The sequence below is a fragment of the Dicentrarchus labrax genome, unplaced genomic scaffold, assembly GCF_905237075.1.
Source record: "Dicentrarchus labrax unplaced genomic scaffold, dlabrax2021, whole genome shotgun sequence".
NCBI lineage: Eukaryota > Metazoa > Chordata > Actinopteri > Moronidae > Dicentrarchus > Dicentrarchus labrax.
The window spans coordinates 18,003,330-18,027,156 of record NW_026136701.1 but is presented as its reverse complement, the minus strand read 5'-3'; the positions used below and the strand labels follow the sequence as shown (position 1 = coordinate 18,027,156).

The 23,827-nt window shown below is 38.4% G+C and overlaps 2 protein-coding genes across 3 annotated transcripts; both read right to left on the bottom strand.

The window, feature by feature from the left end:
* Window positions 1-13,810: 13,810 nt before the first annotated feature.
* On the bottom strand, window positions 13,811-18,760 carry LOC127364176 (chemokine XC receptor 1-like). Its single transcript, XM_051401459.1, has 2 exons — window positions 18,719-18,760; window positions 13,811-15,800 (listed from the first exon to the last, which is right to left on the bottom strand). Exons 1-2 carry the CDS (start codon window positions 18,725-18,727, stop codon window positions 14,760-14,762), a joined length of 1,050 nt encoding a protein of 349 aa, XP_051257419.1. The 5' UTR covers window positions 18,728-18,760; the 3' UTR covers window positions 13,811-14,759.
* A 365-nt stretch (window positions 18,761-19,125) lies between these two features.
* On the bottom strand, window positions 19,126-23,754 carry LOC127364178 (chemokine XC receptor 1-like). Of its 2 annotated transcripts, XM_051401486.1 has the most exons (4): window positions 23,669-23,754; window positions 22,373-22,512; window positions 20,689-20,725; window positions 19,126-20,346 (listed from the first exon to the last, which is right to left on the bottom strand). In XM_051401486.1, the coding sequence occupies exon 4, from the start codon at window positions 20,326-20,328 to the stop codon at window positions 19,312-19,314; it is 1,017 nt and encodes a 338-aa protein (XP_051257446.1). In that variant the 5' UTR covers window positions 20,329-20,346; window positions 20,689-20,725; window positions 22,373-22,512; window positions 23,669-23,754; the 3' UTR covers window positions 19,126-19,311. The 2 variants fall into 2 exon arrangements, with proteins under 2 accessions (XP_051257446.1, XP_051257435.1); XM_051401475.1 differs by having other exon boundaries at window positions 20,689-22,512.
* Window positions 23,755-23,827: the final 73 nt, after the last annotated feature.

The following is a 23,827-nucleotide window of genomic DNA, read 5'->3' as shown; positions in this document are numbered from 1 at the left end:
TAACGATACAAATGTTTTATCTTCACTTAAATTCAGATTTTTAATTTAAACTGTTAATGTTAAGATATAAATCTTTTAAGCAAATGTTACACTGAGTTCTTAAACATACTTTAACTGAAGGAGGCTGTCGATGTAATTTGATTTAATTTCATCCGATCACTGACTGATCTGTGACATAAATGCCCACGAGGTGTTGGATGTCAGCCAGAGAGCGCAGACAACTGATCCCAGTCCTCCCAGTTAGGAGGGAAGTGGAACCGGTAATCCCTTGAGAGATGCAGCATCTCCTGTTAAGGGTGGTCACACTCTCTAAATGAACCAAAATAAAAGGTCTAAGAAATTCAATTAATTTGATCCGGATTCATATACGCACATATTATATTTTATTTGTGAGGTTAAGCGCTTTTTTTTTTTTTTTTTTTTTTTTTACTAACGTTTACAGGTTAGAGGTTGACAATAGGACTATTTTCATATAATCAGCGGGAGAAAGATCAGGCCGATGTGAATTACATTTTGTGGAGAAAGTCATTTACTTGTGTTCATATCGGTGGTTTATACATTTACTGTTATGTTAATATTAATGCATCTGCGTAAAATCATGGTGAAAACAGTTAATTCATACATTTTTATCCAGACTTCACTGGAAAAGTTGAAAGTGCGCGAGGTTTGGGGCATTTTAGCCCAGTAGCTTACTGTATCAGATTCTGATCATTTAAACATTTGGCAAGGTACAAGGTACCTACCTTTACCCAAGCCATAAATAAAATGTATCCTTAATTTTTTTTTAAAACAACACATGGGGCAAAAATCATATTGATATAAAGAAAAACTTAAAAAGAAAAAACGTATATACCCCCAAATTGTGACTGAGTTGGAGGCTACTTATACAAAAATGAAATGAAAGTTAACAAAATAAAACCCCAGGAAACAAAAAAAAACCTTAATAACTTAATAACCAGCACCTGTCTGTAATGAACCCTGACCCTTCTTGAAATTGTATGTGGGTTTCGATAGATATGTGAGAAAATACTGCAGGAGCTTACTGGTCTGTCGGTTCCTGTGTATTTACTTTAGACAAAGAAGAGTCTGTGACATATTAAGAAACGATATTTTCAGTCTGAGCCTTGTGAAGCTATTTATGAGCTTATGTATTGTCTTTGCTGCAGCTGGTGCTCAGTAACTAACCTTCAACCAGAAGAAACTTGATTACTAAGCATGTACGAAGAACTTATTTCAATATTCATTCAATTCTATAGACGTTGAACTGACAAAAAAACATCACAGCACATTAGGCAGGTTGCAAATCATCATGAAATTTGTTTCTTTATATTTGTGTAGAGAGTAATTTTAGGGCCATCAAATACTGTAATTAATAATTACATTTGATCATATTTGTTGTTTTGTTTTTGCAGATGAACGCGAAATTGAGACGAAAGCTTTGCAAACATTTGAATTAAATTATAAGTTAATTGTCGAGCAACAAAAACAACAACAACAAAAGAAAGTCAGGAAACTCAAAGTAAGCCTGATGGAAGCTGTTTCACAGGAAGAAGGAGTCAGATTTAACTGGTTACTCAGTGGAGATCACAAGCCAGAATAGCATGTAAATTTCACAGTATCATTTTCCTCCTCTGCAGAAGCAACTGCAAAGAATTTCAAACTGTGTTGGGACTTGCATCACATTGGTTTAGATGATGAAATAAATGCTTCGTTTCCAGCATCAGCAGATCCGCAAATCACAAATTCAACTTGTTCTGCTTGGATGAAAATAAGAAACATTGGTTTTTTGTGTTTTTTTAAACAAGAAAGAGCTTGTTTTCTTGTCTTCATTCCCCCACTCATCCTTCTGGTCCTCTATCACCATAAAACTGGAAGACCGGGTTACCAGAGGTCCCTTTGGGGCCCTAAAATCACCTCTTTAACCCCCCATCTTTCATCGGCAGGCCTTATTTATCTCATTCACTAAAATTCTCACCATGTCAGTCTTAATGTTTTCCCTACCAGGCTGTGTGTGTGTGTGTGTGTGTGTGTGTGTGTGTGTGTGTGTGTGTGTGTGTGTGAATATATGTATGCATGTGTGTGGAGGAGAAGCGGACTCAAATCCCTCTTGGAGCCTCACAGAGAGGCAAACGAGGGTGAGAAAGAAAGGATGTGTGTGTGTGCGTGGGGGGGGGGTTGACGCCCACAGGGTCCACGCGGTGGCGTGCGGCAGTTTAGCACGGGGTCAAATGTGTACACGTACCCCTACATTCATGCAGCTCATTAAGCTGTGTGGAGCCAGAGCGAGGGAGAGAGGGGGAGAAATAATATAGGGAGAGAGAGAGAGGGAGCATATGGCCCAGCTCTGTGTGGGAGGTGAAGGACAGGAATGGGGGATATATATTGTATAGAAGTGCATTTGCAATCTGAGACATGGTGTCATAATCAGTGCAAAACAAACATTGTGTTTCTGTAGGGATAAGTTGCAGAATGACAATAATCATCTCAGAAGTTGAGAAAAGTTTTCACCTATAACAGAAACCCAGAGAAACAAACACAAATTCATCTTTATATGTATATTATTTTGTAATATATTATGGTAATTTATTGTAATCAGGAGCCTTTTTCCTGCAATGTCTAAAAATCTGAGCACCAGTCAAGAAAAATGAAAATAATGTTCCCCGCCACGTCGGCAAGCATCCTCAAATTTCGTGCCATTCCCAAGCCCCAGATGGTGTGGGATGGGAAACGTTCCCCCATTAAATTCCTAATAATCATTTCTCCTGCGGAATCGGGGGTGGTGGCAGTGGGGATGGAGGAGGGTGGGGTGCGAGTGTGGCTGTGGCTGTGTGTGTGTGTGTGTGTGTGTGGCTGGGAAGTGAGGATTGGGTTGGTGGGTGAGGGGAGTAGAGGGATTTGGTGTTTTAATTAGACAGATTTAAGGAGCTGAACCCCCCTCTCAAAGTGTGTGTGGTGTGTGTCTGTGTGTGTGTGTGTGTGTGTGTGTGTGTGTGTGTGTGTGTGTGAAGAGACTCACTCAGATTCATTTGTGCTTATATTTCTGAGTGTGGGTGCAAGTGTGAGAAAATTACACCAATGAGTAATGTGTGTGTGTGTAGATATGTGTGTGTGTGTGTGTGTGTGTGTGTGTGTGTGTGTGTGTGTGTGTGTGTGTGTGTGTGTGTGTGTGTGTGTGTGTGTGTGTGTGTGTGTGTGTGTGTGTTGGAGGTCACGGCAGGGCTGATGCTGCAGCAGAGGAGGCCTGACACTCCAGTACTATGGGCCAGGATCTCATTAACGTGTCAGATTGGTGGATCAGTCTCTCTGGCAGCCGGCCCGGCCTCTCACAGGAAGTACTTTCTCTCTATCTGTGAACTTGGCACTGAAAGGTTAGACAGGGTGGGTGGGAGGGAGACGAGGGGAATATGTTGGCCTGAAGGAGAGAGGAGAAGCATTAATTATAATATTTGGTCAGATTGGATAAATATTGAGTGTAGGATCGTGGTTTAAGAGCTGCTTTTATCCGTTGGGGTGTGGAAACTAATGAGTTTTGAATAGTAGCGCTAAGAGTGAGACAGACGGACTCCTGCAGTTGCACTATTTTGGAGGTGGAGATATGCTAAGTATGTGACAGGAGCATCTGTCACTACATCACCTTTGTGCTTTGTGCTCTTTGTCTAGGGGTACCCTGACTGGGTGTATGCATATTGTGTGTAGCTACAATATGAGAGAGAGAGTATAGGACGGGTTCTGGAGCAGGTGGGAAGCATACAGGGGTGTGATCCTCTGACACCCCAGCAACACCCTATTTCAGGGTAGACTGAGAGACACTGGTGCTACTGGGTGAAGTGGTTTCAATTCCCTCGACTGTGAACATGAGCATCTGGTCGTCACATGACTGCACTGTAGAGATAGATAGATAGATAGATAGATAGATAGATAGATAGATAGATAGATAGATAGATAGATAGATAGATAGATAGATAGATAGATAGATAGATAGATAGATAGATAGATAGATAGATACAAAGACATTTAGCACATTTAGGTTGCTTTCACAGCTTAGTGAGCAATACAGTGCTACCTTAATAGATAAATTGATGCAAGATAGATGGCTAGCTGGTCATTTTTTATAAGCTAAATTTCATGGCAGGAATTTAACTTTAATTTTAAATCCACAAGATCTAGAAACTCTATAGACTTCGCCTTTTATTGCTGTAGATTAAAAAAACAGCTTTCACAGTATAGTGAATGGTAGGGTTTTAAGAACATATTGAATGTGAAAAACTTGCCTTTTTATTGATGTAGATTTAATAAACAAGTGACTTTCACAGTTTAATGAGCAATTAAAGCTTCAGCGTGTAACATTTAGGAGGCTCTATTGCCAGAATTGGAATATAACATTCACAGGTATGTTTTAATCAGTGTATAATCACCTAAATATAAGAATCATGTTTTCATTACCTTCAAATGAGCTGTGTTTATCTAAAGAAAGAGCAGGTCCACTTCAGTCCATCATGTTGAACCACCATGTTTCTACAGTAGCCCAAAGCAGACAAACCAAAGACAGCTTCACAGCCACTGCAGTTTCTCCTGGACGCTTAGAGTGGGAGGTTGAGGCAAGGACATTGCACCGCTAGATACCACTAAATCTACTAAAGCGGATTTTTGTTTTTGAGCAAACAGTCGTTTCTCCCACACGTTGTCACACACACCTAGCATTAAACCATGCCCAGAGCTCATACCACATAGCTGCCAATAGATCCTCATAGGATGCTGATTGATCTGAACCACTGTGATTTGGACACAAGTACATAGCTTCAAGCCTGGCAAGATGGATTCTCATGTGATTTCGTGATTTCAGAGATTCAGTTTACAAATGTGATTTTGAACTGATGACAATTTTAAGAAGTCCGCTATAGAAATTATATACTTGTTTAACCACATGTTAATTAGTGAGGATGTGCACAACCAACGGTCCAGACACAGGAGATGCAAGACTGCCATCATTTGCATACATGAACATGTAGTTAAAAGCAAGTATATCTCCGGCCTTAGTTATATTTAGTTTGTCAGAAACATCAGCTATAAAACATGGATACATTTTTAAAGTTTATTCACAAGATGTTTGATTGTTGGATCTCTCTGGAGCCTGATGCTAAGTAATCTCTCTATAGGATACTCTTATTGGTCTTTTAATGACTTTATGGGGGGGGGGATTAGCAAAGGTAAGGATGACCACTTACTACTATTCTACTATTCTACATTTTTAATACAGTTAGAAGAAAAGAAAAGAACATGTAAAGGGATTAAATTCTTCTTCGTATTATTATTATTACTAGCCTATAATTATGTCACATGGAGAATACAGATAGATATCAGTACCTTTCTGAAGGTCCACTGACACTAATGTTATACAACTATCGCCCACATTCCCATTTGGAAATGAGAAATCACTAGCATTAAACATGTAAGAACAAGTAGGAACTTTCTCGGCTCATCTAGACTAATTATATAGCGCTTTGTGAGGAGTCATTAGGTACATAATTAACTATCTATTAGTATGGAGAAAGAACTCATTCATAATATCTATACTAAAAGGACTTACTGCTCTTTCTTAACTCATAACGTATTGTTTCATAATCACTCCTCCTTAGGATTAATAAGAATCTTGATCGACCATCAAATATCACTCCTATAGATCAATTCAGATGAGATGACTGTAGTGACACCTTACACTATATGCAGTGAATTCAGATTTTAATAAGAACATCTCATTTTGAAGAAGCTCTCTTCCCAGAGCAGGATGAAATTTGGTACACAAGCATCAGCTGGCAAAGAGCATCAACAAACAACAATGTGCATCAGCAAAATCCAATTAATTTTTTTATGGAAGAGAGTACTTCGATGCAGTTTACATCGTAAGACACGCAGATGCACAATGAGAGATTTTTGTGGAGGTTATGACTGTAACAAATGTCCCAACCTGGCGGGAGAGTCATCTTATCGATGTATGATCTTTGTATGTAGAATATCTTTGCATTTCTTTTTAGTATTCTAGTCCATTCTGCGCCATCACCAATCTGTCCCATACTGCCTTTCAAGCATTTCCTGTGGGACTCATGCTGTCTTCGCAAGGCCTCTCTCTCTCTCCCTCACTCACACACACACACGCACATACTGTGGTGACTGCAGAGGGAAGTGAGCTGTCTGTGGAGGGTTGGATTCTTGGTGTCGGTCCAAAAATGTGTCACTCGGGACACGCATGGCCTGCTGGAGGCAGGAATTCTGTCGCTAATGGGCCCCGCAGCCGTCGGCACCACCTGGGGATATGGGAGACGGGATGGATGGATGGGGGGAGGATGGAGGATGGAGGAGGGAGGGAGGGAGGGAAGGAGGGAGAGAAGAGGGAGTGTATGCAGCACAATGCATTGGTAACGAACAGGAGGATGTGGTGTGTGATATGGAAATCTATCTATCTATCTATCTATCTATCTATCTATCTATCTATCTATCTATCTATCTATCTATCTATCTTGCATCAATTTATTTATAAAAATGAAATACTTTATTGTTTACTTAGCTGTGAAAGCTGGTTAAATGTATTTTTTTTTTCAAATCTGCAGCAATAAAAAGAAGAATTTCCAAATTCTATTAGACATAAACCAAGTGGTTTGCGTTCAATATGTTCTTTGAACTTGTGGAATTAATGTATTTAGAAGGAAAAGTCAACATTTTTTCCTGCCATGAAAGACAGCTTATAAAAAATGTGAAGGCATAAACAGGCAGGGCAGGTGTTGACGATGCAAATGAAACGGATGACAGATGGTGAGCCTCGCGATTGCTCACTGTGCAGATAATGGATGGAGGTAATCAAATTCCTCTGAGGCTTTGGGACTTTCTTCAGAACTTTCTCATCAATTGCACCATCAAACAGTACCATCGTCAAATACATCCCCCCCTCTACCTCAAAAGAAGGGATACAAAGAAGTTACAAGATTTTATTTTCTGATAGACTTGGCCAAGTTCTGTAGCCAATGTTGAAAATACACTTTTCTCTTAATGTTTGTAACATAGGCAGAAGCTCTATCTTAAAGGCACAATCCAGGTGTGTTTTATCTTCATACATGTTTCTGGTGAAACAGGCCTGTGTATGCGGCTTTGCTGGGGATCAGACAACTTTGAACAAAAATGTACTTCAGCTAGAAAAGCAACAATAACATAAGCAGGCCAACAAAGCAAGTCTGCAGGGGAGAGTCTGCTGTTTCCATCCATTCAAACCCTCCTTTCATGTTCTATGATCGAAGCTTTCATTGATTTATTCGCTCGAGCTGTACTTCAAAAAGAAGGATCATGAAAACGAGCATCTGATGTATATTTCTCATATTTCTCACTTGAGGGAAACAGGCTGTAGTTCAGTAAATTTCCCCATCAGTGTGGTGACAGCCATTTGATTTTCATAGGGCCCAGTTTGAAGGTCAGTTTAATGGTCCATTTGTGTTTTGTATTCGTCTTGCTTCAGTGGAAGCTTCAAAACAAGAGGGTCAAACAACACGATAAATGAGATTTTTTTTTTTATGAGTAAAACATGTCATTAAAAATGCAATAAGTCTTTCAATAAGTATGGAATCATTTTTAGAGCGCAACTTATTCTCCAAAGAATCTATCAAAGCATTTTTGGAGAAATTAATTTGCAAACTTGGCTTCACTGTTATGGAAGACAAACACTGTTGTGTCAGACAAGACTTGAAAATGCCAATTCTGTATCTGAAAAGCATTTTCCTGTCACAACACTCAAGAGCGGCATATTACTGCAACAATTCTCTTTCACACTTCCAGCTATGATAACAGCTTCAAGTGTCAAACATATGTCTGCAGAAAAAGCGTAGGAGAAAGTATCACAGAGGCAAAGGGAAGAAAGTATGCTGAATATCACAAGTTTTTATGTGGCAGGTGATGCTGTTTTTTTATTGAATAAATGTGATAATTGCTCCTGCTAAATCTCAGGACAGTGCACCATATTGGTTATGTTAAAGGTGCAAAAGCATTTGCTTTGCATTCCTTTTTACGTTCGTATGATAATGTTATGTGTATAATGTGGGTGCAGCAATTTTCTGACAGGCTGGTAAGTAACCTGCTGGGAAGTGTCTCTTTATAACAGTGTGTTCAGTGGCACCTAATTGGAAGGAAAAATCCACGAAGACAATGAGAAACATATTGTTAAAGAAATATAATGCACAAGCTTAAAATAAGTTTTCCTGACGTTCTCTGCCCAACCAGATCAAGGGCACATACAGCCAAATAAATGTAATTAACTTTTCCCAACTCATTTGGATAATCTCTCCCTCAGTTACCTTAGCTTGTGTGAAATTCGCAATTAACTATATCCCGGCAAAATCACAAAACAACGCCATGTGAAATTTCTTAATGAATTCCTTTGTCTCTGACTGGCACAGATGAGGCATGAGAAAGGCACATGTACGGCGAGCGTATTAGTTAGGCGAGCCCATGTGATGGTGCCCGTTCACGGCTGACGGAGCGTTGGTATCCTCGGGCATGGCTGCCAAGCTGCCAGTCTGTGCCGTCACACCTTGCTGCCTTTAAAGATTGCCCTGCAGAGACGGGGAGGGGGTACGGAGGGCCTCACGTTTTTAACAACGCACAGTCTGGCAACCCAGGAGGGTTTACGACTCAGGATCAGTGCCAAGAACTGCCCACCAGAGAGAAGGGGGGTTGAGGGGAGAGGGGGGGAGTGGAGGAGGATGCAAGGAGATATGGGTGTAGAGCGCACACACACACACACACACACACACACAGAGTCAGACCTCCATCAGTCACATTCACGCAAGGTATGTGTGTATGAATATGTGCATATATGAAGGCTTACTCTGTGTCACTGTGTGTGTGTAGAGGCAGCTGGGTCCAATATTGGGGTGTATATCCAACAAAACAGTATGTCAAATCAATCCATCAAGCTTTCTCTGTGACATGTTCAGGGAAAAAGAGAAAAGTGTGTGCACATACAATGTACTCCTTGCATCATGCAAGCACACACACACACACACACACACACACACACACACACACACACACACACACACTTTGCCTTTTCTCAGTAATCCACACAAATGGCAGTGGATGGCAGAATGTAAATGAGCTGGTTATTACACAGCAACGTTCATCAAGCTGAGCTGGAAAGACTTCAATGGCCCTGATGAATATGCATGCAAATTTGTTAATTAAGTTAATTATTCTGCTGAAAATTCATTTGTCTTCCCAAGGACATTTCTGCGATGATTTTAACATGTTTCCACCATTAGTCATGCACTGTGCTATTGAAAATCACTTCTGTTCACCTTTTGGAAAGTTGCGGCCAAAAAGGGGGATAGAACACCTACAAATGAGGAGGAGGAGGGACGAAGCAGGTAGAGGACAACATATCAGGGGTGTGGAGTGTGGTCGGAGGTAGACGGCAGCTGGTGCAGCCTGAGGATAAGGACGGGTAAGCCAAAAAGCATGTTCTGTAGGATATTAGCTCAGTGGGTAGAGCATAGCGTTAGTGCCAGGTCTGGGTGTCCAGTTCTCATTGTGACAATCCAAAAAATGAGTTCATTCATAGTACTGCAAAGTACTTAGTCTAAACATACGTAAATGTTATGTGATATTATGTGATTTGATACAGTTGACCATGCAGTCCTTGTATCTCGCCTAGAGCAGCACGTTGGCTTCCGTGGCACCGTTCTCCAGTGGTTTAGGTCATACCTGGCAAACAGGAGTTTCTCTGTCTCGATTGGTGACCACTGCTCCTCAAATGCATCGCTGCCCTGTGGGGTGCCACAGGGATCTATTCTCAGCCCTATTCTGTTTTCATTGTATATGCTACCTCTGGGATCAATTATAAAAAAACACAACCTGTCTTTTCACTTTTATGCCGATGGTTTGCAGATATATTTGCCCATGACACCAAACGAAAACACTGCACTTACTAAGCTGCTGGACTGCGTCACAGATATAAAACAGTGGCTGTCACAGAACTTTTTGCACTTAAATGACAGCAAAACTGAATGCATTTTGTTTGGTTCACCAGCTATGTCGAATGTTCTCACCACAAATTCTGGCACTCTGGCCCCTCTTTTTAAATCACATGTCAAAAATCTTGGGGTAACATTTGATACTGGGCTCAAATTTGACAAACAGATTAGCTCTGTTGTCAGTACGAGCTTTTTTCAGCTCCGTCTTTTGGCCGAAGTGAAGTCTTTTCTCAGTCGGCAGGATCTTGAGAAGGCAATCCATGCTTTCATCAGCTCAAGACTGGACTACTGCCCGATTTCTAACTAGCTCGTCCAGACGCGAACACATTACCCCTGTGCTCCCTAGGTCGAGACTTAAACAGTGGGGCGATCGTTCTTTTGCCGTCGCTGCTCCTAGACTGTGGAACAAACTGCCCCCTGACATTCGCACCACTACTGATCTCGGCCTTTTTCAAATCGCAGCTTAAGACCCACTTTTTTAGATTAGCATTTAATTCTGACTAGGACAGTACTGTCTCTTAGGTGTACTCTTTTTATCTGCTCCTTTCTGTGCATTTCTGGAAGGCTTTTAATACCCTGCAGTGCTGCAGCACTACAGCACTTTTAATTGTTTTTGTATATTATATATGTGTTATGTATTGTTTCATGGCTTTGTTGTAAAGCACTTTGGGTACCTTTCGGCTATTGTAAAGGGCTATACAAATAAACTTGATTTGATTTGATTTGATTTGATATGAAGTGAACTTCAATGCTAGATACCACTGGATCTTACACACCAGTCATTTAAGATATATTCCCATACATTATGTCATGTTATGCCATGTTATAGGCTTAACTAATTCAAGCTCATATTTTGTTTTCAGACTAAAATGATCCTCATCTGTAAAGCCATCAAGAGTATAAACTCAAAACACTGCTGATCATATGATTGGAATTGAAGCTAAGCCTGCAGGCATGCACTCGGACAATCATATTGCTAAGAGATCATTTACATTTACATATCTGTAATTTTGACCATGCTATCTTATTTCTTGACAATTGTGCAAGGAAATGCAACACCAGGGTAATACATACCGTGAAGGAAAACCATAATAAAATAAAATAAAACAAAATGTCCTGGGAATACAGCTATCTCTACTTACTGGAGGCCTTATGTATATTCCCATGTTATGTTTCTAGTGTAATGTCGTTATGATATGTTACCTAGTCTCAAAGCCTTGTCCTTGTCCACAGTCCTTCTCCAATTATTGTCCAGTCCTGCCACACAGTAATCAGAATAAGTTACATGAAATACTTGTAAATGAGAAACATTAAAAGTGAAAGTTACAAAGTAATAGAAGCTGTAAAAAATATATAAAAAAAGTAAAAAATAAGCCAGATGGGAAAAATTTTGCAAGAAACATCAGGACGCACTGTTTGATACATCAAATGGCCAGTCTTACAAGAGGCAGCTAAGCCTTTTCAGTAGGCCTAGTCTGAATATCCAGATGTTTGATTTGTTAATTAAGTCTCCATGGTAGTTAATCACTGTGCTTTTCTATCTGACAACAGCAGGTAAGTAGAGGAGGATGACCCTAAAATATAGAGATATGATGGTGTGGGATATACAGAGACAGGCTGCATTCGTTCTTTGTGTAGAACATTTGTGTTTGAAAACACACCGACAGCCAAAAAAGTTGTTGACTCAAAGAAAAGAAGAAAAAAAAACCAAGCAGAAACATGGAAATATATTCAAAGCAGTACATCTCTGAAGCTCTTTTGTAGGGACTAATAATGTTTTTTGTCAGTCTATGAGAGAGTACATACAGTATTTTGTGTCTTTTTATGGAGAGTACATCAGATTGTAATCACTAATGTGGCCCAGTAATGATGATGAAACAAACTGCATTATGCCAATACCCATGTCCCCTCTAGTGGAGAAACGTAGTACTGCAGTGGCAAAATAAAGGCCAAGATACAGCATGATGGTGTTTGTTTCATATCTATCATCTAGCAAATACACATTTTTTAATAACAAACACCCTTCTAGATTCATGAATAAGCAAAACACATGTGTTTGCATGTATGTGCGAGGTCTGCGTAAGACACTAGATCTAATCCCTTTTTAAAACATTTGATTCCCATGACAAATTCAATCAGGATGAGTTGCATTAGTGAAATGTCATACATGCCAATGTATGTCATACGAGGATTAAGTCATCTATATTTGTTCACTAAAACAGTTGTTTGTAATGATAAGGCTGACACACTTAATCGATTTGCACACATTTCCCTGACAGTCCAGATTAACAAGCAATAAGACTTTATTAGCAGCATGCACAAAGCACACACACACACACATTTACACATTTGCAAGGCATCAATTAAATTCACATATGGTTGGAGTAATTATCGTTATAGATAACTGAAATTAAAGGGGAGATATCAATGTGAAAAAGGAGGCTGAGTTGCCCTGGAGAAAAGCAGAGCAGGGAGTGAATGTTAGGGCCAGGGAGGGCTAGTAGCAGAGACTACATAAGAAAACAGCAACAGCTGTTTAGCTTGTGGCTAAAAACAGGATGGAACAACAACATCATTTGCTGAGAAAATGATCTGGGAAAAGCGATTCTGACTCAATGATGAAATAGGATGTCTTGGATTGTATTTTCTATTTGAGCTTTGTGGGGTGTGTTTTCTTGTGTATTTACCTAGTCTGGTCTTTTCTCTACGGTCATTGATGTTATTAATTCTTGCCACAAACTTCCTGCATATTGTTTCACTTGCATATTAAAAACAAAACTCAAAAAGCAAATCTTGAGACCTTTTCCCACCAGCTGACACTTCACATAAAGGTAATATCGTCTCTAACAGAGGTTTAATCACTTCCTTCTCAGAAATGCTGATAAATCCAAAAGCTGTTTGCAAACACTCATAATATAAATTAAAATATATAAATATAATATAAATTGTTGTAACATGACGAACTACATACAAGATAGGGGGATGGCTGCCGCACATAGGTGCAATGCAGCTTTGAAACTTCTCTGCTCATAGCTCACTGGTATTTTGTCTTTACAGGCTGCATAACAAAACATTACAGACTAAATACAGGTCATTTTACACTAGGCTATATTTACTTGTACATACAACTTTATAGCTGTATCCAATTTTTGCTATCACACACAGATAAAATTCGGCACAAAACCCTCTCCCAGCGCCTGCCAGCAAATGTGTGAGCACACCCGTGACTGCTCTGCCCTTGACTTGTATCCATTCATCCAAGCGTGCTGGATGGTTTAGTTAATTAAGCTTAATCTACCCCCAGAGACAGATATGAGTGCTGTTACAGTGGCCCACTGAGCTGTCCCTATACACTCTTCTCTGGACCCCCCGTGGAGCCATCCGGGCCGCGCTACTCAACCATGTTCAAGTGCACTGACAGGGCTCTGGAGAAACATATTACATACAATAGAGTTAAAAGATTTAGAACATTGAAAAAGAAAGGGAAAAAAAGGATTGTGGATTTTTTTAATTACTGAAATAATACAGCTAAATTACTTTACTGTTTTCTGGCACACGTCATTTTAAAAAAAAAGCTGCCAAGAGCACATGGACTGTTGAGTTAGGCATACTTGACTGCTTATGGTCTTAATCACAAATATGCAGTCTGTTATATTTTATTGATCCTGCTGCTGCTGAGAGCTAATTTGTTTATTGTGTGTCACATAGACAAGGTCACTCCAGAGGGAAATACTTCCTTAACATATTGGTTGATACATGAAAAAACAGAAGAAGAGGAAATAAATCAGATTCCAGAGAACCATATTCGAAACTGCTTTATTTGCAGTTACAGTGGATACACAAGGAACATTGCCAAGTTAAATGGTGCTTACACGTATGAAGACATAGAGGGGTGGATTTAACATCAGATATATTAACTTAATATTGTTTGATGTGAAATGATTGATGAAATGAATATTAAGCCTAATAAACACAAATCACAAACACATATTTCATAATTATGATTCTTTTCTCCTTTAAACAATTGACCAGAAGAAATTACAACCAGCCTTCATTTTTGTTGCCATCTTGTGGGTTGAGTTGTTCAGTGCAATAAAATCATCTTAACAAGGTCTTAAGTGCTGATTTAAGTGAGAAAAATTGCAATCAAGAACAAAGTTTTAATACATATGGATCACTGCTGTTTTATTGTCATTTCGTAAAATAGTGACTTTAGTTTTGTAAAACGTTACTGTCACTTCCTTTTTTCAAGCATTTTTTTATTAGATCAAGTCACTCTTCCTCTTTCTAAAGAGCCAGTATTGCAATAATCACCAAATATCAGTTCCACTGCATCCTGTGTTGTCTTTCATTATGCATCAGTTTGTTTATCTTTAATGCAATCTACAAGTTACATGATCATCAGCGTTTCTTTTTTTGTTTCTGTCCGTGTTATTCTGTTGCAACTGACCGTTTTCTAAATTCCTCTTCCATAATGTAACATTTGCCAAATCAAATACATCGTTAGCTCTCAGAGATGTCATCCCTTTAATGAGCCAGGGGAAAAGAACTCAAAAACACAATATACTATAAGCTATATACTGAATTACTCAAATAATTTTGAGTGGTCATTAAATCCGATATGGTTATTGTAAACTGCCCTGTGAGAACAGAGAGCTTGACAGGCATAGCGAACAGTTTGTAATTACTTCTAACCATAAAGTTTGGTTATTCAAAGACACATGTTTGTTGGTCACACAGTGGCATCATTTAGAGGAGTGATTGCCATTGAAGTGAGAATGTCACATGTCTCTCGGATGAAGTGTTACATGGAACAGGGAGATGCCTCCTAAATCTTTGTGCTCCAAATAAATGCAACAACGGATTCAGGAAGCAGTGGATGTAAGGCAGTGTGGGAATGATGAACCCTGAATAGTACATTGCTGTTCTCCATTCTGCAAAATCCAGAACATCGAACGCAAACAAGTAATGTATAAAGAGGAAAAGATTGTATGGCAACAAAGAAAGGAAAAAAGTAACAGTCATCCCCAGAATCAATCTAGAGGCCTGGTAATGTCTGTTTATCCTGCACTGTTTGATAGTTATCCACATATGGACGAAGCAGAATGTTATGATAATGAAGAGTATAAAGAAAAGCCCCAACTTCAAGCCGGTGACAGAGAGCAGCATAATAAATGACTGTGGAACATACATACATATCATATAACCAGATGCGTGTGTGACAGTACTATTTACTAATACCTCAATGCTCGCAGCAGCACACACCAGCCATATCACAATGCTAGCCATGCGGACACCACATTTTTTGCTGGTCTGTGCAGATAGACACGAAGCATGGACCACGACAACATAATGATACAAAGTCATGGCAGTGAGGATCAATATGTAGCTTTCCACACCAAGAACAAAAGCCCCATTTATGATTCCACAGACCTTGTCCAAAAAGCTCCAGCCATAGAGCAGACTGAAAGCCTTAAATGGGAGGGACAAAGTGAGGCAAAGGTCAGAAATTATGAGTTGCAGAAGCAAGATGTCAGTTGTGGTCTTCCAAGCTCGTTCCCTTAGAAGGCCCCACAGGAGGAAGCTGTTTCCGGGCACGCTGATGCAGAAGATGAGGATGAAGCACACAAAGGAGGAGAGAAGAGGTCCTGTTTTTATCTCGACATGATGACCCACGAAGCTGATGTCATTTTCATAGTCTATGTAGTAGTCATAGTCGTAACTGATATTGTAGTCACTGTCAAGGGCCATTGTTTGCTTGTTGATGTCTTTGAGGAAGTGACAACGACTCTGATAAATACATTAACATATTATGTTAATTCCTTACAATACATTTTAAATTTGTGCACAACTTTCACATGACTTATTGAATAAATAAATAAATAAATAAATAAATAAATAGTCTGTATATGTCATGTTATTTAATGACAACACTCATGGAACAAAACAAGGATATGGAATTAAAGTCACAAGATACTGACAGAAACTTGCGAATATCTCTGTATGAAAACGTGGATTGTGTGCTCAAAAAACTTAATGACATCATACTGACACAGTATTTTGCATTAGATATGTAATTGACAATAAGTTAGCCTACCACATAGGTCATAAGAAGTATAAAATGTATGTGAAAATTAAAGAATAATACTGAATATATGTGCAACTTTTATAATAAACAAAAAAGAGGCAATGCTAACTGTAATTTCTTTCCCGACCCTTAGCACCTTTGAGGAAGTAAAGGATTATGTATTTGTTTTTGTTACATTTTTTGAATTGGGATCAGCAAATACAGCAAATACAATTCATGACAATATATTCTTTATCAATTAAAGGTCATTCACAGTAGACACCTCATTAACATACTGGCATACATACAAGGTTTGTCTACTCATCATATTCAATTTGTCATATTCTCAAGTTGTATACAATATTCTCACGTTTCATTCAGTGATTTATTAGTGTTGTTTTATCCATGTCATGTTTCAATACATACTATCAGAATCTGAATCAATATTGTCAGGTTTTGAATTATTTTCCAAAGTAAATGAATGCATGAATGAACATAAAACATAAAAGAGATAAAATACCAAATACCAAAGAGACCTTACCTTGAACATGTACTCAGTGTGACTCCAGGTACTGTTTGCTGTTTTACTCAGTAGTTGTATTATGAGTGTCTCATTGAGTTAAAGTTTCACTCTCTGGGACTTTTCCCAGAGGGAAGTACCATGTCACAATATTTGGTTGAAAAAAATAGACATGAAAACAGCTAAACTAGATTTCCAGCATAACTTTATTAAAAACTGTTACAATAAAACAGCTCAATCATAAAGTTCATTCATAAGGTCTGAGAAAGCATTCATACTGATCATCATACACACTGGCATGCTTTAGATTGTTTTCATGCAGCATTTACTTGGAACATTGGTAGCACTTGGGTCAACTTTGGTTGTTTTAAAGTGCTTAACAAATAAAGTTGCAAAGCAATACAAAGCAATAAAGTATAAGATATGTGTATGTGTGTGTGTGAGTGTGTGTGGGAGTGAGTGTGTGCGAAAGAGAAAGAGAGTGTGTGTGTGTGTGTGTGTGTGTGTGTGTGTGTGTGTGTGTGTGTGTGTGTGTGTGTGTGTGTGTGTGTGTGTGTGTGTGTGCTTACGTGTGCATGTGTGTATGTGAAGGAGAGAAGGTGTTAAGCTTTAGTGAACCTTAGGGGGGTTGGGCCCCCGAGGTTGGCAACCAGTGCATCAGAAGTTGAGTTAAATAAAGGGATGCAAGTGCTCAGCAACAATACTAGTATTAGTTGTCGCATTTAAACCATGATCAATTGGTATTAAGGGGGCCTAATGTGTGCCAAGAAAATATTACCACACCCTAACACCACCACCGGTAGCCTGAACCTTTGACACAAGGCAGGATGGATCCCTGAATTCATGTTGTTTACGCCAAATTCAAACACTACCATCAACATGTCACACCAGAAGTCGATCATCAGATAAGGCAAAGTGTTGAAATCTTTTCCTGTCCAGTTTTGGTGAGTCAGTGCGTACTGTGGCTTCAGTTTCCTGTGGAGCCATCATGTTCAGGTGCACTGACAGGGCTCTGGGAAAACACATTACAAATAAGAGAGTTAAAAGATTTGTACTACAGAGGAAGATAAAAAGGTTTGTGAAATATTTCAATTACTAAAATAATACAGCTAAATTACTTTACTGTCGGAATTTCTGGCACACATAATTTTAAAGAAAAGCAGCCAAAAGCACAACACACAATGTATTGTTAGTTATCATCCTGAAAGCCTTTTCACTTGTAACACTATAAGTGAAAACATAATGTTTAAAAATGTCTTACAAGTGGGCTATATAAGCTAAGTAGCCAAACAGGGTTATGTTAGAATGAAACAAGTCTTACTTTGTATAACTGATTCCCAACAACCATTTGGTTGGAATAAAATAAAATAATATATTGTAAAATACAGTGCGAAGTGAGAGGAAAGAAGCAGCTCTCAGCAATGTCAAACATTTAAAGATATTCAAGCCTGGGGACAAGAACTCAAAAACACAGTACAATAAGCTCTATACTCTATATAGGTTTTATGCCTAACGTTGACCGTGAAGGTGCCCTTATTTCAATAAATCTGAAAACACAAATTAGCTGTTTTTCTGTCTGTGATCAATGCAACGGGTCCTCCTATGTGAGTTTGGAAGCTTTCATATGTTACACATGGGAGGTGGGGGGATGTGAACACCAACCCGGTTGGCAATACTTACTGTAAATAGAAAAAAACATAGCATTTTTCAAACCCCTAGCACCTTTGAGGAAGTAGAGGATTATGTATTTGCTTTTGTCACATTTTTTAAATTGGGATCAACAAATAAAATTCATGACAATATATTCTTTATCAATTAAAGGTCATTCACAGCAGACACCTCATCAACATACAGGCACATACAAGGTTTGTCTATTGATCATATTCAATTTAATGTCATATTATCAAGTTGTTCAATATTCTCATGGTTCATTAAGTGATTTAATAATGTTGTTTTATCCATGTCATGTTTCAATACATACTCTCAGAATCTGAATCAATATTGACAGGTTTCATTTCATAGTCTTGTAAATCTTGCATTGTTTATTTTTTTTAGAATTATTTTTCAAAGTAAATGAATGCATGAATGAACATAAAACACCAACTACCAAAGAGACCTTACCTTGAACATGTACTCAGTGTGACTCCAGGTACTGTTTGCTGTTTTACTTAGTAGTTGTATTATGAGTGTCTCATTGAGTTAATGTTTCACTGTCTGGGACTTTTCACAGAGGGAAGTACCATGTCACAATATTTGGTTGAAAAAATAGACATGAAAACAGCTAAACTAGATTCCAGCATAACTTTATTAAAAATTGTTACAATAAAACAGCTCATTCATAAAGTTCATTCATAAGGTCTGAGAAAGCATTCATACTGATCATCATATACACTGGCATGCTTTAGATTATTTCCACACAGCATTTACTTGGCACATTGGAAGGGGAGGATGAAGGGAAACTGTTGCTATCTGCAACTTCAACACTAGATGCCACTAAATCTTACACACTTTAAAGAAATGTATAATATATATATATATATATATATATATATATATATATATAATGTACATAAATATATACCCAAATACACCCACATACTTTAAGGAATTAAGCAAAACATTAAAAATAACCCGTGAAAGGAAATTAATCAATTAACAGTATTGCATAAAGGTACCTACAGATTGAATAAATGTTTCATTTCAAAAGTGAATGTCTATTTTGAGGGTAGTTCCAACATAACAGCAGAATTCTGTGCAATAAACGCTACATTCTGAATAACAGAAGTGCTCTGGACAGTGCTTCTCTCCCTGTTCTTCTGCCTGGCATTCTCACAGTGTAAAAGTTTCAAAAGATGTCTTCGCAACTTTTGTGAGAGCATATACAAAAGAGGGTTCATACAGCAGTGAGAGTAAGCAAGTATACGACAAATATTATAGGCAGTCTCAAATCTATTTGTCAAATAACAGCCTATGGGTATATAAAAAGTTGCGATGAAAAGCAAAATATTGTAAGGTCCCCAGCAGATGAGGAAGGCTGTAACAATACATAACACCACCACTACAGTCCTTTGCCTTTTTCTGTTTGAGGCTTGCAGAACTGTCTTAAGGATGGCAGAATAGCAGAAAACAATGATGGCAAATGGGAGGAAGAAGAGCAGCGACACTTGGAGGTAATATCCCACGTTGACAACAGAGCTATTAGAGGGACCCACACAGAAGAAACCATTGAGCCCTTGGTTGGTTTCCACCTTTACTTTGATAGCATCGCTAATGGCAGCAGCAATACTGATGACCCAAGCAGCTGCACAGGTGCCCATTGCACACCTCTGCCTCCTTCCATGGTTGCTTGGCCAGTTGTGCAGCACCACTGTTATGAAACGATCCACAGTCATGGCAGTCAGCAGAATGACGCTACTGTAAGTACCAACAAAGTATGTTGCAGTCATAAATTTGCAGGCAAAGTCACCAAAGACCCAGTGGTGCAGCTGATCGGCGGCATAGAATGGAAGTGTGACAGTAAAGACCAAATCAGAGCAGGCCAGGTTCACGACAAACAGATTTGTGACATTTGTCAAGTTCTCGTAGGCGATAAGAACACATAAGAGGATAATGTTGACTGTGACACTGATGATGAAGAGCAAAATGTAGAAGACACCACTGAAGGTTTGGAAGTCAAAAAGTCCACAATCATGTTCTCCAAAACCACTGTCGAACTCACTTTGGTTGTTCATTGTGGAGTTGTAGGTTTTCTAGAAAATATGAGCACAAAATGAAATGTGACTGAGCACATGTCTCCAACCTTTCAACAAATCTGTGATTTAAAAAAAATTTTTCTCTGACAAATTTTAAATATGGAGCAGAATAAGCTTTTTTACTCATTTGACATGAAATAGAAGAGTAAACAAAGGTGTTACCAACGATACTAATTAAGTTCCATTAAGTGTAACAGAGGATGGAATAGGACGTTCTCCAGTGTCATTGGTAACACCTGTGGTTGCTATGCCATTTCAAAATGACTGCTGTAAAAAACATCAATTTCAATAGCTCCTTAAATTATGGGGAGCAATAACAGTAAGTATAAAGCAGCTTACCCTGAACAACGGCTGTCACGTCTTATGCTGATTTGTACTGTGAAGGAAAAGTTGTGAGATGCAAGAGCAAATTCATGGTTCCTCTTTTTGTTTCACATTAAGTCAGAGGTGCTGCATCAGTATTCCAGTTTGAGAAAAAGCATACTCCGAATTCAAGTAGAAGAACGTCTTGGACGTTCAGCTTTTACCTGGAAACAACACTGAGGGTGTTTCACAATTCAAAACAAAGAAGTTACGTCCAATACTTCACTTGGTTATGTCAGAGTAAAATGGCACGTGTAGCTCTTTCATGTGGTCTGAGAACAAACATTTCTAGAATACATGAATGTCTCTCTTGGTTTGAAGTGAAAAACAGATTACTGTATTCACTGATGGTTTTTATTAGGACAATGTCATAACAACAAAGACTTCATTTATGTTCTACAAAAGACTATCCTTTAGCACAAATACTCACAGTTATTTTGCAAGGCATGCTGCTGGAGGTTGTTTTACTTTACCAAAATCAAAAACCACATCAGTTCAGCTTACAGTAATATACAGAGCAATGCTAGAGTGGGATTCAGTTCCAAATCATATTATTCAACAAAATAATATATAGGTTTTAAAGAAATGCCGAAAGAGCACTATTTAAAAGGAAACTAAGTAATTAATGTTGTTTTGTGGTGGTTGGTTATTATTATTTTAGCATTTCTGATAAGTCCATCAATGATAACCAAACAACCTTCTGAATCTATTATTGAGGTTTCATTGCAATATGGAGTGTTTTTATTTATCAAGATGGCTACTCCTCTTTTTGTAAAATTATGATGCTGAAAAAATTTGATTTATCCATTTTGTCTTAAGCTTTAGATGTTCTGATACTGTGGGATGTGTTTCCTGTAAAAGGCAAAAATGATTAAGGATTTGTGTACATTTTGCCGGTGATCCAATGCCCTGAATATTCCAGTAAATGAGTTTAAGAGATGGCATTAGGGGTAATATGATGGATTGCTGCTGAAAATGTCCATTGCCATTGACAGTCCCTACCATTGTTCGCATTGAAGAACCTCCTATTCATGTATGACAATATAATGTTTACGTATGCAAGTACTAAACAAAAAAAGTAGAGGAAGCAGGCAGTCACCATAATCAACCTCAACAGAACAGCAATCAGCATAAAGAAAAGAGAACAAGTCATAATTACGCAAATACAAAGAGATAAAGTATAAGAAATGTGTATGTGTGTGTGACTGTGTGTGTGAGTGTGTGTGGGAGTGAGTGTGTGCGAAAGAGAAAGAGAGAGAGTGTGTGTGTGTGTGTGTGTGTGTGTGTGTGTGTGTGTGTGTGTGTGTGTGTGTGTGTGTGCTTACGTGTGTATGTGTGCATGTGAGTGTGAGACAGAGAGAGAGAGATGGAAAGAGAAGGAGAGAAGGTGTTAAGCTTTAGTGAACCTTAGGGGGGTTGGGACCCCGAGGTTGGCCACCAGTGCATCAGAAGATGAGTTGACATAAAGGGATGCAAGTGCTCAGCAACAATACTCATATCAGTTGTGGCATTTAAACCATGATCAATTGGTATTAAGGGGCCTAATGTGTGCCAAGAAAATATTACCACACCACAACACCACCACCGGTAGCCTGAACCTTTGACACAAGGCAAGATGGATCCCTGAATTCATGTTGTTTACACCAAATTCAAACACTACCATCAACATGTCACACCAGAAGTCGATCGTCAGATAAGGCAGAGTGTTGAAATCTTTTCCTGTCCAGTTTTGGTGAGTCGGTGCGTACTGTGGCTTCAGTTTCCTGGGGAGCCATCATGTTCAGGTGCACTGACAGGGCTCTGGGAAAACACATTACAAATAAGAGAGTTAAAAGATTTGTACTACAGAGGAAGATAAAAAGGTTTGTGAAATATTTTAATTACTAAAATAATACAGCTAAATTACTTTACTGTTGGAATTTCTGGCACACATAATTTTAAAGAAAAGCAGCCAAAAGCACAACACACAATGTATTGTTAGTTATCATCCTGAAAGCCTTTTCACTTGTAACACTATAAGTGAAAACATAATGTTTAAAAATGTCTTACAAGTGGGCTATATAAGCTAAGTAGCCAAACAGGGTTATGTTAGAATGAAATAAGTCTTACTTTGTATAACTGATTCCCAACAACCATTTGGTTGGAATAAAAAATAAAATAATATATTGTAAAATACAGTGCGAAGTGAGAGGAAAGAAGCAGCTCTCAGCAATGTCAAACATTTAAAGATATTCAAGCCTGGGGACAAGAACTCAGAAACACAGTACAATAAGCTCTATACTACTCTATATAGGTTTTATGTCTAACGTTGACCGTGAAGGTGCCCTTATTTCAATAAATCTGAAAACACAAATTAGCTGTTTTTCTGTCTGTGATCAATGCAACGGGTCCTCCTATGTGAGTTTGGAAGCTTTCATATGTTACACATGGGAGGTGGGGGGATGTGAACACCAACCCGGTTGGCAATACTTACTGTAAATAGAAAAAAACATAGCATTTTTCAAAACCCTAGCACATTTGAGGAAGTAGAGGATTATGTATTTGCTTTTGTCACATTTTTTAAATTGGGATCAGCAAATAAAATTCATGACAATATATTCTTTATCAATTAAAGGTCATTCACAGCAGACACCTCATTAACATAAAGGCATACATACAAGGTTTGTCTATTGATCATATTCAATTTAATGTCATATTCTCAAGTTGTATTCAATAGTCTCACATTTGATTCAGTGATTTATCAATGTTGTTTTATCCATGTCATGTTTCAATCCATACACTCAGAATCTGAATAAATATTTTCACGTTTCATTTCATAGTCTCTTATTTCGATTTCCATATTCTTGTATCTTGTAAATCTTGCATTCAATTTTATTCATTCATATAATGCAAAGTAAATGAATGCATGAATGAATGTGCTGTAACATAAAGAGATAAAATACCACAGAGACCTTACCTTGATCATGTACTCAGTGAGACTCCAGGTACTGTTTGCTGTTTTACTCAGTAGTTGTATTATGAGTGTCTCATTGAGTTAATGTCATACTTTTCCCTTCCCAGAGGGAAGTACCATGTCACAATATTGGGTAAAAAAAAAATAGACATGAAAACAGCT